Genomic DNA, 15,664 nt, shown 5'->3' with positions numbered 1-15,664 from the left:
TAAAGGAGGCCCTAACGGTAACCACCCTTCTTCCCTTTCACGTGAACGTGAGGGGACAATCTCTCTCTTTCTCTCTCTCTCTCTCTCTCTCTCTCTCTCTCTCTCTCTCTGTCCGTTGGCTAAGTCTTGAACCAGAGGTGTGAAGGCAGCGCATTGCATGAAGGTCGTCAAGCAGCGAGCACCTGAGCTCTGAATTTCCCCTGAAGGCGCGTATGGCCCTTGCGCTTCATCGCCAGTTTGGGCATATTGCACATTTATTTAGATTCAATACTTCGCACTTGTAGATAATCTTCAAGCTGTGAAGCTTTATATGGAAGCTACCGGTCATGCTGGTCCATTCGAGTCCCCTTCGTGTGACTTTAGTGCCCAAGGAGCTCAGAGCCTTGTTACCCTGTTAGCCAAGGAATTAATGGAGGAGGTGAAAGATCAGGCGACCCTCCAGTTTCAATCGTACCAAAGATGAAATCATTCAATAATGTCTCTCCGTCGCGGAGAGACTCCAGTTCTCAAGAAGGGGCTATGACTTCACAGCCTCAGTTTACACAATACAAAGCTTTGCCACCTTTAAGGATACGCTGGCCCAAGGTCTTTTACAAGCCTTATTTGATGCAGAATCCAGGAACCTTTGAAGAACTCCACTCAGAACCCCAAGGGCTTTTAGACACGTCTTTATCATCACTCTGTTCAGAAGAAATTGGACATGCAGAAACGGCTAAACAATTCACAGTGGAGAATGAGCACGGACAAGAAGAAACGGCATTTTTTGATCCACGGCAGATTGGTAGCTACCCTCCAAAACCGCAAGAGATGCTGCTTTTCAAAGAGGTGAAGGCGATGGGCAGTAGTAATCTGGAGGTTTTGGAAGAAGATCAAGATAAACAGCCACAGCCAGAGAGGGAAATAGAATTCGTGGACAAGGAGCAGACTACAAGGAAAACAACGTTTGCTTTGTCGTTGGATCTCTTCGATAATCCAGAACAAGAGCTTCAGCATCCGAGCGTCGACATCCGTGAGGTACGCACCTGGCGGTAGACAAACAGAATTGAGTTTACCAAACCTTAAAAATTTTGAAAGTAATAAAGAAGGTGAAGACTATTGTAAAGATCACTTGGCCTTCAATTCTGTTCGCTATACATGTTTGGGCTACCGCCAAGAACCTGTTCACGTAACTTGAAATTTGATATTGTACATGGAAAAAATGGGTAGATATGTTGTGAATGATCCGATTTACTGACAAGCTTGTTGTGTCCCTTTTGGAAAGGCCCATCAAAGAAACGAACGAGGGGTGCCAGGAAGGTCACGTTTCTACTCAACAAAGGGAGTATGCTCATGGGAATCTTGTCTTGCTTTGAGCTACAATAAGGATAACAGCAACTTCCTAGTTGAATGGGTAAAGAATGGGAAACAGAAGATTGTAAGAAGGTAAAAGATCAATTTGCTTGGTATGTTTGATATTGAGAAGCTAATACTTCATCTCCTTCTGAAAACCATGAAGTTTAAATTATTTTCTGCATTACCATCTTGGGCACCTTTGATTAAGATGGACTGGTAGTAGCAAGAGACCTCTTTGGTGGAGTGCAGCCCTTCAAGCCCCCCCCCCCCCCCCACCCCCTTGCAGAAGTGCTGTGAGAACGGCCCTGGGCTGTTTGTTCCCTCTCCAAAGTTTCCTTTCTTCAGAAGCCCACTTCAGACGCCCTCCTGGTGTTTGGAAAAGCCTTCGGCCTCCCCGACGCGGTGGTGATCGTCTCTTCCGGGCTCTTTCCTTCCCCTTCCTTTCTTGCAGCAGGTGGTTTTCTTGCATTTCCTTGGAGTAAAAGTTTCTTGGTGATGACCCTGGTCCGGCCAGAGGGGTTCTCATGGCAGCACCCTCAAATCCCACTACCGTCAAGGACCTTCTCTCTCCGGAAGATAAGCAACAAGTTGAAAAAGTAGTTCAATCACTGCAGGATAAAGCAGTGGTAGGAAGGATCGTGGGCCCTACTCCTACGAGGTGACAGGGTCGTGATTGGATCCAAGCGAGCTTAGCACTGGAAGGTGACCATATCTAGGATGTCACCATCTATGGTAGGGTTTCTCCTATGGCTGCGCTATTAGAGACTACTTTGGTCCTTGTGGAGCAGAGTCTGATCTTCCTTAGCATGCACGTCGTATATATTTTCCCTTGGTACCATGTATTTACGGTGGAGGATATGGACACGACACACCATGTACCCCGCTTTCTGATGATGCTCCGTGTCTCGAGGCTCCCGAGAGAGTACAGAGCCATTCTCCCGTCCATTGGTCGAGCTTTTGGCATGGCATTGGAGTCCCCACAGGACACAGTAGCTTCGGTTGTAGCAGATGATGGGGGCCCTAGACTCCGGCTAGTGAGGAGTGTCCAGAGTCGCTTCTAGAGGAGATCTACCTCAAGATACTAAATGGGGGGGAGCTACACTAGAGGGTAGAGATCTTAGGGCTCTCATGCCAGTGCCTTTGATGCCGATTGATGGGGCACGTGGCATGAGACTGCCCTAGAGGTCAGAGATGAGCCCCCCCTCCCCTCTCACACCAGTAGATGCACAGGCAACGGAACCTTAGCAGGCCTATAACATCAACATCATGATCCCAAATCCCTTGAGTGGAGCCATTTGAGGGAAAGTGGATCAAAGCTGGGAAGCAAAAGAAAAAGTGAAGAAAACAAGGTGAATGAAACCACAGAAGAAAGTCAAAGGCAAAGTAAAAGTTGCGGGTAGGGAACGAGGCATAGGATGTGCACTAAGGGAGCGCCCCTCAGCGTACCCTCAGATGCAAGAGGATGAGACGTTCTTCGACCTTCTAGGGGACCCATAGGGGATTGGAGCCTAGGGCACAAAGGTACAACAGTAGGATGCAAGATCCTTCGAGGTTCCGGTGTCAGCTACTGCATCTTCTAGACCCCCTGCGCCGCTCGAGGTAGAGACCTCAGGACCACAGCCGTTGGAGTAGGTTTAGCGACTGGAGTGGTAGTAGGTTCAGCGACTGCCTCTTTTGCTGTGAGCGTCCTCCCCCGCCCATTCTAAACCCCCCCCCCCCCCCCTCGCCCACCCCTCCCCCTCCCTCGCCTCCTCCATCCCCTCCTCTTGTCGTATCATCCATCACCACCCGCACTTCCCTCTCCCCTGTCCCACCCCCTCCCGCTCCCCCTTCTGCCACAACAGCCCCTTCCTCCTCCTCTGCCTCCTCCACCCCTAGCTCCTCCTCCAGACCGAGGGTGGCCCCTCAGTCTACGGCGGGCAGGGGAAAAGTCTGGCCTTGCCCCCTTAGGTGGAGACCTCCCACCCCCAGTAGCACACCAGATCTCCTAGGACACAACCTCTTGAGCACATCTGGAACGGATGGCCGCCTCTTTCAGCCACCGGATCCGATACCGCACCCTGGATAGGGTTTGCTAAGGGAGTTATGGAGACTAGGACCGTGGAACTATCTTGAGGTCCCTGACGCATATCCTCTATCCCTGGAGATGACCGTGCTGATTCAACAGCCCCTCAAAGGGGGCTCTATCGGCTTGGTTGGCTCCCATACCCGTCCGTTTTGGGGACTCCACTGACACGTCCCAGCACTCCTGAAACCCCTGATCTGCAAAACAACCACACACAACATCAGAACTGAGCAGGCTGCTCACCACCCAACCGTGACATCTACGGGATGTGATCCCGAATCAGAAGATGTCCCCTCCGAGCCACGAGCTGAGCTACGGGCACGAACTCCCAATCAGATCCAAACCAGCCTGGTGTCCCATACCACCAGGTGGCGCTGTGAAGCCCTGGATCTGCCACTGGGCCTTGGGCTACGCTAAGATGCAGGCGCGCGTCCGCGACACAATCCAGGATCAGACCTAGCACCTGGGAACGATACTTGCTCCCAACTGCACACACTGAGAACTGAAACCCTGGGCCTCTTTTATAGACTCAGGCCCCGGCGCCAAAAATAGCGAAGACCTATAAATAGTTCATACCCTTGCCACTCAACCCGAGAATCAAGCCTGCCTAGCTCTAAGCCTCCCCAGGCTAACCTGAGCTAGTTCTGTGTACCTAGTACACGTCAGATACCAATCCGTGCACATGACATACTCCCCCTCCTCTAAGAACTCACTCCTGAGTTCGCTAAGAAATCCGGAAATGCTCTTTTATAGACTCAGGCCCCGGCGCCAAAAATAGCGAAGACCTATAAATAGTTCATACCCTTGCCACTCAACCCGAGAATCAAGCCTGCCTAGCTCTAAGCCTCCCCAGGCTAACCTGAGCTAGTTCTGTGTACCTAGTACACGTCAGATACCAATCCGTGCACATGACATACTCCCCCTCCTCTAAGAACTCACTCCTGAGTTCGCTAAGAAATCCGGAAATGTTCTTTGGAGGTTTTGTAATGTCTCCCATGTTGCATCCTCCTCAACACGATCCTTCCACTTGATCTTGTATTCCGTGATAGTACGATTTCGAATCTGTCTTTCACGAAATTCAAGAATAGATTCAGGTTCGTGAGGAATAAAAGTCAAATCTGTAACTTCTATAATTTCATGAGGAGAAACAAGTTGATCATCTGCACCCAATACTTCTTTCAGTCTACTGACATGAAAGACTGGATGTACTTTAACATCAGGAGGCAATTCTAGTTGATATGCAACTGGTCCAATTCTTTTAATGACCTTGAATGGGCCACAGTATCTGGGGGATAATTTCGGAACCAAACCAGTACTTAGGCTCTTGGATTCCTTAGGAATTCTCAAATATACCATCGTTCCTTCAGAGAACTCTCTGGGTGAACGATGTCTATTAGCATAAAATTTGTCCCGATCTTGGGCACTTCTAATAGACTCCTTGGCAAACTGCAACATTTCCTGCATGTCTTGCAAGAAGTTCTTAGCAGCATCATTTTGAATCCCTTTTAATCCTACCATAGCTGGTGACTTAGGTTGAAACCCGTACATAAGCATAAAAGGACTATAACCTGTACTAGAATGCTTTGCACTGTTGTAAGCAAATTCAATCATAGGTAGATAATCTTCCCATGAAGACTGTCTCTTAGATATATATGCCCGAAGCATGTCTTCAACCAACTGGTTGACCTTTTCTGTACTGCCATCGGATTGTGCATGATCCGAGGAACTCATACTTAGAGTAGTTTCTAACTTCTCAAATACAAGTGTCCAAAAGTTACTTGTAAACTTTGAGTCCCTATCACTGACTATGTCAGATGGCAAACCATACAACTTGAACAAGTGGTCCACAAACTCGTGAGCCAACTGAACAGCTGAAATAGTTGTTCTTGTAGGTAAGAATCTAGCCATTTTTGTCAAACGGTCGACTATGACCCAAATAGAGTCGACCCTTGCGCGTTCGAGGTAAACCAGTAATAAAATCCATGGAAATACTTTTCCATTTATTACCTGGAATCTGTAAAGGCTGTAATAAGCCCGCGCTTCTAAGGCGTTCAGCCTTAGTAACCTGACAAACCCGGCAACCTACTACATAGTTCTCAACAAATGCACGCATCTTAGGCCAATAAAAGGTATGCTTCACAAGAGACAGAGTCCTATGTATACCTGGATGTCCCGCACTAGGAGCATCATGACACTCCCAGAGAATCTTGGATTTAAGGTCCAGAACATCAGGCACACAAATCTTTTCATTCCGGAACAGCAAGCCGTTCCTAATCATCCACTGACCTCCCGCCGCCTGTATCCTAGGTGGCACAATCCCTGAGTCCTGGTCAACCATGGAGCTCCCATCCTGGACTCTCTGCCAATAAGAACTGAAATGACTATCAGTTGCGTATAGCCCTCTCAAGGATTGAAATAGGTCTGAGGATATTTCCGTAAATGACAAAGCATTTACAAACTTAACTCGACTTAAGGCATCCGCCACACTATTCAACGAACCCTTACGATAACGTATTTCGAAATCAAAATCCTGCATTAGCTCTGCCCATCTAGCTTTCCTCCTCTCAATTCTGATCCATCACACACATACTTAATTGACTGGTGATCAGTCAATTGCCCTCCTGGAATAGAGCTGCCCCAATCGCATAATCACTCGCATCGGCCTCTAAAACATAAGGCCGGGTAGGATCGGGTAATGCAAGAACGGGTGCTTCCTTGATAGAAAACTTCAAGGTTTCAAAAGCCTTGTTCATTGCATCAGTCCAAGAGATCGGCTGGGTAGACCTGCGTCCACGACCTTTCAATATGTTGGTCAAGGGTGCCGTGATATGTGAATAATCACGCACTGACTTCCGAAGAAATACCGTAAATCCTAGGAAAGAACGAAGTTGTTTCACAGTCTAAGGGATAGGCCATTCTAAAACCTTCTGGATACGATCCAGATCAATGCTAATACCTTCAGAAGAAATCTTGTGTCCTAATTAAATGATCTCCTTCATAAAGAAGTCACATTTACTCATCTTGGCATAAAGCTTATGCTGTCTTAGAACAAGTAAGACAACCCGAAGGTGTCCTATATGATCCTCAAGCGTTTTACTATATATCAAAATATCATCTAAGAACACTACAACAAATTTGCCCAGAAAATCCCTGAACAAATCGTTCATCATCTGCTGAAAAGTAGCAGGAGCATTGGTCAAACCAAAAGGTAATACGAGGAACTCGTAATGACCATACCTAGTCCGGAATGCGGTCCTATCTATGTGTTTAGCATAGATACGGATTTGGTGATAACCCGTGCGCAAATCAATCTTAGAGAAATACTTCGCTCCGGCCAAACGGTCTATCAAATCATCAGAACGAGGTAAAGGATAGCGGTTCTTAATTGTGACTTTATTTAATCGTTTATAATCTATACACATTCTCCAGGAAGAATCCTTCTTCTTTCTTAAGAGGACAGGTGCACCCCAAGGTGATTTATTTGGGCGGATATAGCCCATATTCAGGTAATCCTGAAGCTGGATAGCTAACTCATCCTCCTCTACCTGGCTCATCCTATAAGGTGGTACACTGATAGGTTGAGCCCCTGGGACTAAGTCTATGCGATGATCTACTGCCCGTTCTGGAGGTAAACCTTCTGGCAGTTGAGCTGGGAATACGTCCTTAAAATTATCTAACAACATTCTCAATTCCCGGTGTTCAAACACACTTAATTCATTCTTGTTAATTACCGAAACAACAAATGAAGAAAGTGGAATCAAAACACACTGATAGACATCATAATGAGAATTGTTTAATATATTCCGAAGTTGCATCGCAGATACAATAGGCCCCTGAGAAGGGGGGATTTGATCACACTGAATACAAAATTGGGTGTCCTTGTCTACAAAAGAAAGCGTATGCTCCGTCCATCCGATCTGAATATTGTGGGTTTTAAACCACTCTATCCCGATCAGCAAGTCTACATGCTCCAGATGCATAACATAACATGTAAGAGCTCCCGTGTAGGCCTGAATCCGGATGGGAAGCGCTTCAACCTTGCGATCCCAAAACTGCTTCCCAGCTGGAAGCTGCACCTCGTAGGTGTGGTCGCTAGGTACTGTGGACAGCCCCATCTTTTGCACAAATTTGTAATTAACAAAATTGTGAGAGCTGCCCGGATCAAAGAGAATGTAAACCTGTTGGTCCCTAACTTCTCCATAAACTCGGAAAAGATCATGGGAACCAAACAACGAAGTATTAAAGGTACAATTGCAAGAAAAGGGGCAGGTAATGACATTTACTGAAATACCTGTCATCGTGACTTGGTTGGCTCCCTTGGCTGTGGTACGTGGACCCGCCTGGAGCTTCGGTCCTAGCACCAATTTTTGGTTCTTCCGCTTAGGACACTCATTCTTTGTGTGGCCCCGCTCCTCGCAATAAAAACATCGGCCTTCTTTCTTGAGCCTGAGAGTGCGAAGGAAACGGGCCTTACCATTCTTCGCGGGAGTTAAGCTTTTCCTGGAGGCGTTGTCCGTAGACTTCGTCTCCCCAATACCAGTCGCATGCTGAAAGAACTTGCGTTTGTTCTTTCCACTCGTTTCGGTAACTGTGGTTGCCTTGGTACCGGCCATGGTATCATCATATATGCGCGCATATGTCATGGCCTCCTGCAACGTTGTGCACTTGTTGTTCTTAATCTGCAACTTATAGGAGTCTGGCAAACCATCCACGAAAAAACCTAACAAGGTTACTGGATCCTTAGGACACTCATTCTTTGTGTGGCCCCGCTCCTCGCAATAAAAACATCGGCCTTCTTTCTTGAGCCTGAGAGTGCGAAGGAAACGGGCCTTACCATTCTTCGCGGGAGTTAAGCTTTTCCTGGAGGCGTTGTCCGTAGACTTCATCTCCCCAATACCAGTCGCATGCTGAAAGAACTTGCGTTTGTTCTTTCCACTCGTTTCGGTAACTGTGGTTGCCTTGGTACCGGCCATGGTATCATCATATATGCGCGCATATGTCATGGCCTCCTGCAACGTTGTGCACTTGTTGTTCTTAATCTGCAACTTATAGGAGTCTGGCAAACCATCCACGAAAAAACCTAACAAGGTTACTGGATCCATTTTAGTGGCCCTGGTTTGCAAATCCCTAAATCTTTGAAGATAAACTTCAAAGGTCAAATTCAATTTTGACATATCGAGGGCCTTGAGCTTGCCGACGATATCGTAGTCATCTTCCTTCTTTAGGAACTCCTTCCTGAAGATGCCCTCAAAATCTATCCAAGTATCAGGCTTAGGCTGGAGTTCTTTCCACCAAAGCAAGGCTTTACCTGACATAAACCCTGCTGCAAGCTGAATCTTTTTCTCATTTGGATAGGGGTGGAATTGGAAGTGTACTTGCCACTTGTGCAACCAAGTGTCAACTACCTCCTTTGTTCTTGATTTTTGGTCACCTGGAAAAGGATCCGGAGTGATATTCGGGCCTAGCACTGAAGCCATGGCATCCACATGCGTGAGTGCCTGAACCGTGCTAGCCAGAAGAGTCAGAGTTGCTTGTATCCCCTGGAGTTGCTGTGTCAACCCCGATTGATTAGCATTGACCTGCTCGAATTTGCCATCAAGAGCAGTCGTAAACTCACTGAAGGCTTTCTTAGTTATCAGGTCGTCATAGAGACCCTGATCATCCTCTCCCACTGGAGTGTAATCTAAGTCCTGCTCTCCCATGGTGAACTTGATATTTTGAGCATCAGACATGGCTGAAATCTGATTTGATTACAAACGGAGAGAAATAACTGACTGAAACGAAGCACAAAGGAGGATGGAGCAGAAGAAAACCGTCCCGAATGAAGCTGACGGAAGGAGATGCTGAAATCTGGCGAATCGGAAGACCACGAGTCCCGGAGCCTCCCCGAACCCGCAAGCCGGAAGCGCGTGCTGCAGTAGTAGCTGTACGGTCTGCTGACGCAGGCCGTACGGTTGCTGACGTGGCTTGTACGGCTGCTGACATGGCCTATATGGCTGCTGACACAGGCCGTATGGTTGCTACAGGTACTGGCGCAGTCACTATTCGGTGCAGCAGCAGGTACAGGGGCTGGCGAAACAGTCCGTACAGGCTGTATGACTGTTGCAGATGCTTCGAAAACTGTGCAGGGCTGACGCAAGCACGGGCAGGTGCGAGAAGCTGCTCGAGGCAGGGCGATGCTGACGCAGGCCGTACGGATGAGGCTGGCTGGCGGGCACGGATATCGAGGTAGAGGCTCGAAACTTGAGGCTGCTTGTGGGTAGCCTAGCACCCTGCCCCCACCTATATAGGGTGCAGGGCTGCCTTATTTGGAAGCTGAGCTTCCAAAAAAAGCCAAGCCCCTCCAGCTTTGGAGGGGTGCTTTTTCGAAAAAAGCACCTCCCTCCTGCGCAGGCTGCACGCAGCCCTAGACGCAGGCTGTTCGCAGCCTGTTGCGCTGGCTGTGGACAGCCTGTTGCACAGGCTGTCTAGCCTCTACTGCCTCGTCTACTCCGCCCCTTCCTAGGCTCTGCATCCCTTCCTCCCTTGCTGTCTTTTTCCTGCACATCTCTCCTACTTTTCTGCTCTATTTCTCCTCCCTCTAAACTCCTCTCAGGGGCCTTCAGAAAATTCGATTCTCTCTCACTCCTATTCTTCTTGCTTTTCCAGATATCTCTTCACCCCTTCTACCCCAGGTAGCCAGCAAAAACGCAGCTGGAAATTTCGAAATTCAGGGCATACCTGGAAGAGAAATCCGTCAAAATTTTCGCATCAGAAGTTCCTACCTCAGGAGTTGGCTCTGATACCAACTGACACGTCCCAGCACTCCTGAAACCCCTGATCTGCAAAACAACCACACACAACATCAGAACTGAGCAGGCTGCTCACCACCCAACCGTGACATCTACGGGATGTGATCCCGAATCAGAAGATGTCCCCTCCGAGCCACGAGCTGAGCTACTGGCACGAACTCCCAATCAGATCCAAACCAGCCTGGTGTCCCATACCACCAGGTGGCGTTGTGAAGCCCTGGATCTGCCACTGGGTCTTGGGCTACGCTAAGATGCAGGCGCGCGTCCGCGACACAATCCAGGATCAGACCTAGCACCTGGGAACGAGACTTGCTCCCAACTGCACACTGAGAACTGAACCCCCTGGACCTCTTTTATAGACTCGGGCCCCGGCGCCAAAAATAGCGAAGACCTATAAATAGTTCATACCCTTGCCACTCAACCCGAGAATCAAGCCTGCCTAGCTCTAAGCCTCCCCAGGCTAAGCTGAGCTAGTTCTGTGTACCTAGTACACGTCAGATACCAATCCGTGCACATGACACCACTGGGGAGGAGCAGTAGGCCTCATCTTTGTTCGACTGCATGATGAGTGATTAGATGTATCGCATGTGGAGCAGTGCATGGGCCCACAAGGGGATCGACCTGTGGCTCAACCATGGGGACTCTACCATTTATTAGCTACGCTTTTTCGCATCATGGTCGGGAGAGGGCGGCTTGGCTGGGAGAGGTCTTGGCAATAGCTGTGATCCATCTGTCCCCAGAGGTGGAGATCACGCATCCGACCTATTGGACGCTTCAACATCCAACAGGTTTGGGTAAGATGTTTCCTTCATGATGCAATGGGCACAGAAGGTAGGCATCAAACTTGTCGTGCCCTTAGTGCGCAGATGCACGGATACGGACCACTCTCCTTCCAATCCCCGTCCCGAAAATATAGAAGTCGAAGACCGTGGTGTAGGCTCCCACACAGAGATGAGCCTTGTTCACTATGTCATCTTCCTTATGAGCTAGACCATGGTTAGTTGGAATGTGTACGGTCTCCATGATCACGCAAGGAGCCACCAACCGCAGTACTTGCTACTTCGACAGGATTTGCAGAGGGTAGTGGTAGGACGAGCAGTGGATTTCCTTATGGTTTAGGAGCACATGTTTTCAGCTGCAAATATCAGCGATCATCATCCAGGGGTGTGGTACCCTATCCGAAGGCGGAAGAGGAGAAGGCAGAGGAGAAGGCTGCTGATTACCTCCCTCAGTAATTTAATACATGGGTTTTTTGGGTTTTCTTTGGCACTGTTAGATTTTTGCCAAGCTACTGGGCTCTCAATGTAAAATATCAGGGTGTTTTATCTCAGGATGTACTCGGTTTATTTTTTGCAATTTTCCATGCTGTCCCTTATTAAGCAACAGTTTATTTTTCATGTTACAAATTTTCAAATTACACCCACGGCCAAGCACATGGTCTGTACCATTTTCTTTTCTACTCCATCACCATATCAATGGTCTGTAAGTTCATTTTTTCTTTGAAGACTTCATCTTCCATTTCTATTCACCGGGACAGTGAATGATAGTGGCGGTGAAAACTGTTACAATAGAAACACCCTTGACCACACGACGACAGGCGTTGACTACATGACGACATGTGTTGACCACATGTTGACCATGTGTCAACACATGTCGTCATGTAGTCAACGCCTGTCGTCGTGTGGTCAGGGGTGTTTCTATTGTAACCATGTGTCAACACAAGTCAGCCACACAACAGGAGGAGTTGATCACACGGGCTCATCCAAGAGTACTATGCGAGGCAACCAGGTATCGACACATGTTAACCGCATGTCGACACATGTCAACTGCAGGTCGACACATGTCAACCATAGGCCAACACATGTCAACCATAGCTCAACCAGGAGTATCATGTCCAAGGCGATCCATCGAGAGCTACCCACATGGAGAGTGAGCTTAGCGCATGGAGCAGTCAGGAGCATTTACATTTACACAGTGGTTCAGTGATTCAGTGGTGCGGTGATCCAGCTCACCTGCACATGGAGAATTAACACCATCTTGACTAGGAGAGACTGGTGAGTCAGGGAGTCAGGAAGTCGCCGTAGCCATCAAGAGAGCTAGCGGCGCAATGCTTATCCTCAACAGCTAAGGAGATAAGAGGATGACCAATGGGAAGAGAAGGAGGGATTCTCAGCGAAGAAGGGACCCTCTAAGGGGGGGGATGAGGATGAAGGTGAAGGGGGAGAAGGGGAGGGACATTGAGGGGGGAGCATTCAGTGTTCGCCACTGGAGCGGAAGAAAGGAAAGTGTGAGGAGAGATAGAGGCTAGAGCTACGAGCTCGCCAAGGAGAGAGTGTGGAGAGACTTGTGTGTACCCTCTGTCTACTATGGGGATAGACCTGTGTATTCTTGTGACTTGCGACTGGTGACCTAGAGACACTGGTCCAGTGATATGTACTTTGGCCATCTTGGTCACTTTATCATTTTTCTTGTCTCTTCTCGATATGGGGATTGTTCACTAGTGTATGATGAGATTTTCTTATTCTGCTTATGTTGTGGAGTTCTCAGGTGATTGTCATTTAGCATAGTGCACTCGTACGTGCACTCGTACGTCGTTGTTCACTGTAGTGTAGCATATGACACTCGCACACCACTGCACAATAGACTCTGCGCGATCCATTGCATTAGAGCATTGCAACACTCATGCTTCTCACACCAGCGGCCTTTGGCTCCAGTAACACCTCCGGAAGGATAGGAACCCCTCCCCTCGAGCATTATTATGTCATGCCAGATATGGGCACATGAGCTATGGCAGCTTGATGACACTTCAAAAGCATGCTATGGTTAATGCATTGCCTCTTTTGGAGTCACCTCCTCCTCATGCATGTGAGGGTTGCATCCTTGGTAAGATGCATAGATTTTCTTTTAAGAAGGATGGTGCAGTAAGAGCTACTCGTAAATTGCAGCTCATACATAGTGATGTTTGCGGTCCCATGTGGACACCTGCTTTTGGTGGTTATCTCTATTATGTTACATTCATAGATGACTTCACCAATTATACTTGGATCTATGGTCTTAAGAAAAAATCAGAAGTGTTTATGCATTTCAAACACTTTGTGGCTATGGTTGAAAATGAGACAGGACTCAAAGTGCAGACACTTCGCACAGATAGAGGGGGGGAGTATATGTCTCATGAGTTTGAGGCATTTTTGAAAGAGAAAGGCATCACACATCAGCTTACAGTGAGGCTTACACCTCAGCAAAATGGCAAAGCTGAGTGCAAAAATCGCACTCTTATGGAGATGGATAGATGCATGCTTACTAGTAAGAAGTTGCCTCACAGGTTTTGGCTCGAACGTCTTATGTGTGCCAATTATGTTTTGGATCGGGCTCCCACAAAGGCTTTGAAGACAATCACTCCCTATGAGGCATGGCATGGGAGAAAGCCTTTGGTGGATCACTTCAGAGTTTTTGGTTGTGTTGCATATGCCCACGTGCCTGTGGAGTTTAGACATAAGTTGTCAGATAAGGCACTTAAGTGTATTTTTGTTGGGTATAGTGCACAAAGCAAAGGCTATCGTCTCTACAATCCCGCTTCTCGCAAGATTTTTGTGAGTAGAGATGTTATTTTTTCAGAGAATTCAGCACATAGACATGCTGAATTTACTGTTCCAGCTTCTTCAAATGATGTTTTTGAGGGGATGCTTCCTAGAGTTTTTGGTTCCCCCATTGAGGCTCATGCTAAAAATCAGAATTTACAGCAACCTCCTCCTGATACACATGCCCTGATTCAGCCACATGCTGATTTTGTACATCCACAGGGTGTGGATGAAGTTGTTAGGCAAGAGATTCAAGGGATACATGCAGCCAAAACAGTTCCGAATTGGTTGCTCCAGACTCTCAGAGGGAGAGTAGGCTTGAGGCACCTTTGCCTGGCAGGACTTGTAGTGTAGTAAGGCACGCAGGGGGGGCTCTTTCTGTTGAGATAGCTTATGCAGGTACTCTTCTTGATGAAGAAGAACCTGACTCTTTTGAAGAAGCCAAGGATAATGTGAATTGGATGCACGCCATGCACAATGAATTGCAGTCCATTGAGAAAAAACAGACTTGGGATGTTGTGGATTTGCCACCAGGGAAACATGCCATTGGTACCAAATGGGTTTTCAAAGTGAAAAGGAAGACAGATGAGTCCATTGATAGGTACAAGGCAAGGCTGGTTGCCAAAGGCTATGCACAGAAAAAGGACATAGATTATGAGGAGACTTTTGCTCCTACATTCCGGATGACGACCATCAGGTCAGTTATTGCCATGGCTGCAAATTTTGTTTGGACTATCCGTCAGTTGGATATAAAAACAGCTTTTCTTAATGGGGATTTGCAGGAAGAGGTTTATGTCAAACAACCTCCTGAATTTGAACTTTCGGGCAACGCACTTCAAGTTTGCAAGCTGAATAAAGCTTTTTGTGGGCTGAAACAATTAAAGAACTCTTTTGACAAACAACCTTTATCTAAAAAAGCCCTCTTTCTTGCTCGTCTCCTGTTTAGTAATTTTTCTATGATCATTGCATTGCAAACAGTAGTTAGCCTGGCATAAGGACATGTTTTCTTCCACAGACAAAAGCCGAAAATGACTAAGCTCAGTCAATGTTTGGCAAGTGTTTTTGGCATGAGCAATAGTCTTCCCTTAAGCTTTTCATCTAATTTTTGCCATAGTCACAAATGATTGCTTGCATTCTAGCAACAAAAGCATCCCATGCATAATTAATATGTATATGGCTCTGATATGAAAGAGGCCGAACAGCATCATAAACCATTGCCTTGTATGCATTATGATCCAAGTAGCTATTATCAACAATAAAAAGCCTTCTTTGTGACAACCTGTCAATTGGCATTTCATGAAGAGATATTATCAACCATAAAGGGGCATGATCCGAATGCATAAAGGCATAGTCAATCCACATTCTGTAAGTGAGATTATCATAATTTTGTGGATTGACTCTATACCAACGATCCAAGCGAGAGCCTGATAGGAGGACCGTGCATTATGTTGAAAAGTATAGCCTGGCAACAAGGGCTGAGATTCCTTTCAAAGATCAAACAACAAGGTTGAGCTGAAGCAATAATTGAGAACAATGATGTCTCTCAAAGGCCAACATATGAGTATTACCAGAAGTATTATCTCCTTGTTGTGGGGCATTATTAAAATCTCCACAAATGAAGGCATGATGTCTTCATGGATAATTTAGCACAGCGTCCCAAATCAAACCTCTAATGCGAGAGGATTGAGGTGCTTAAACTGAGGCAAATTCAAATCTCTCTCTGGATAAGACACTGCACAATAATCCATCTGCCCCGGTTGTCATTGAGAGTAACAGCTGGCTGAAGATCATGTTTCACCCATAGGACTACACCCGAGAAAGAGTGCTCTCCCACATAAAAGATATTATACATTGCAAAATGACCTTGATGTTCGGCATACATATGCTGATTATGTTCT

General features: G+C 47.1%; 1 protein-coding gene across 1 annotated transcript in view; it reads left to right on the top strand.

Annotated features, from left to right (window-relative positions):
- Positions 1-519: 519 nt before the first annotated feature.
- The window catches only part of LOC147886979 (uncharacterized), an 874,612-nt gene continuing 859,467 nt past the window's right edge, over positions 520-15,664 (top strand). The window contains exons 1-2 of the mRNA XM_087394085.1: positions 520-1,014; positions 1,262-1,422. Coding sequence (XP_087250211.1) covers positions 520-1,014; positions 1,262-1,422 — 656 coding nt within the window. The remainder of the gene's footprint in view (positions 1,015-1,261; positions 1,423-15,664) is intronic.

This window comes from Dipteris shenzhenensis, chromosome 23, assembly GCF_047967505.1.
Source record: "Dipteris shenzhenensis isolate YYH24624 ecotype China chromosome 23, Dip_SZ_1.0, whole genome shotgun sequence".
NCBI lineage: Eukaryota > Viridiplantae > Streptophyta > Polypodiopsida > Gleicheniales > Dipteridaceae > Dipteris > Dipteris shenzhenensis.
This window is presented reverse-complemented; position numbering and strand designations above follow the sequence as displayed.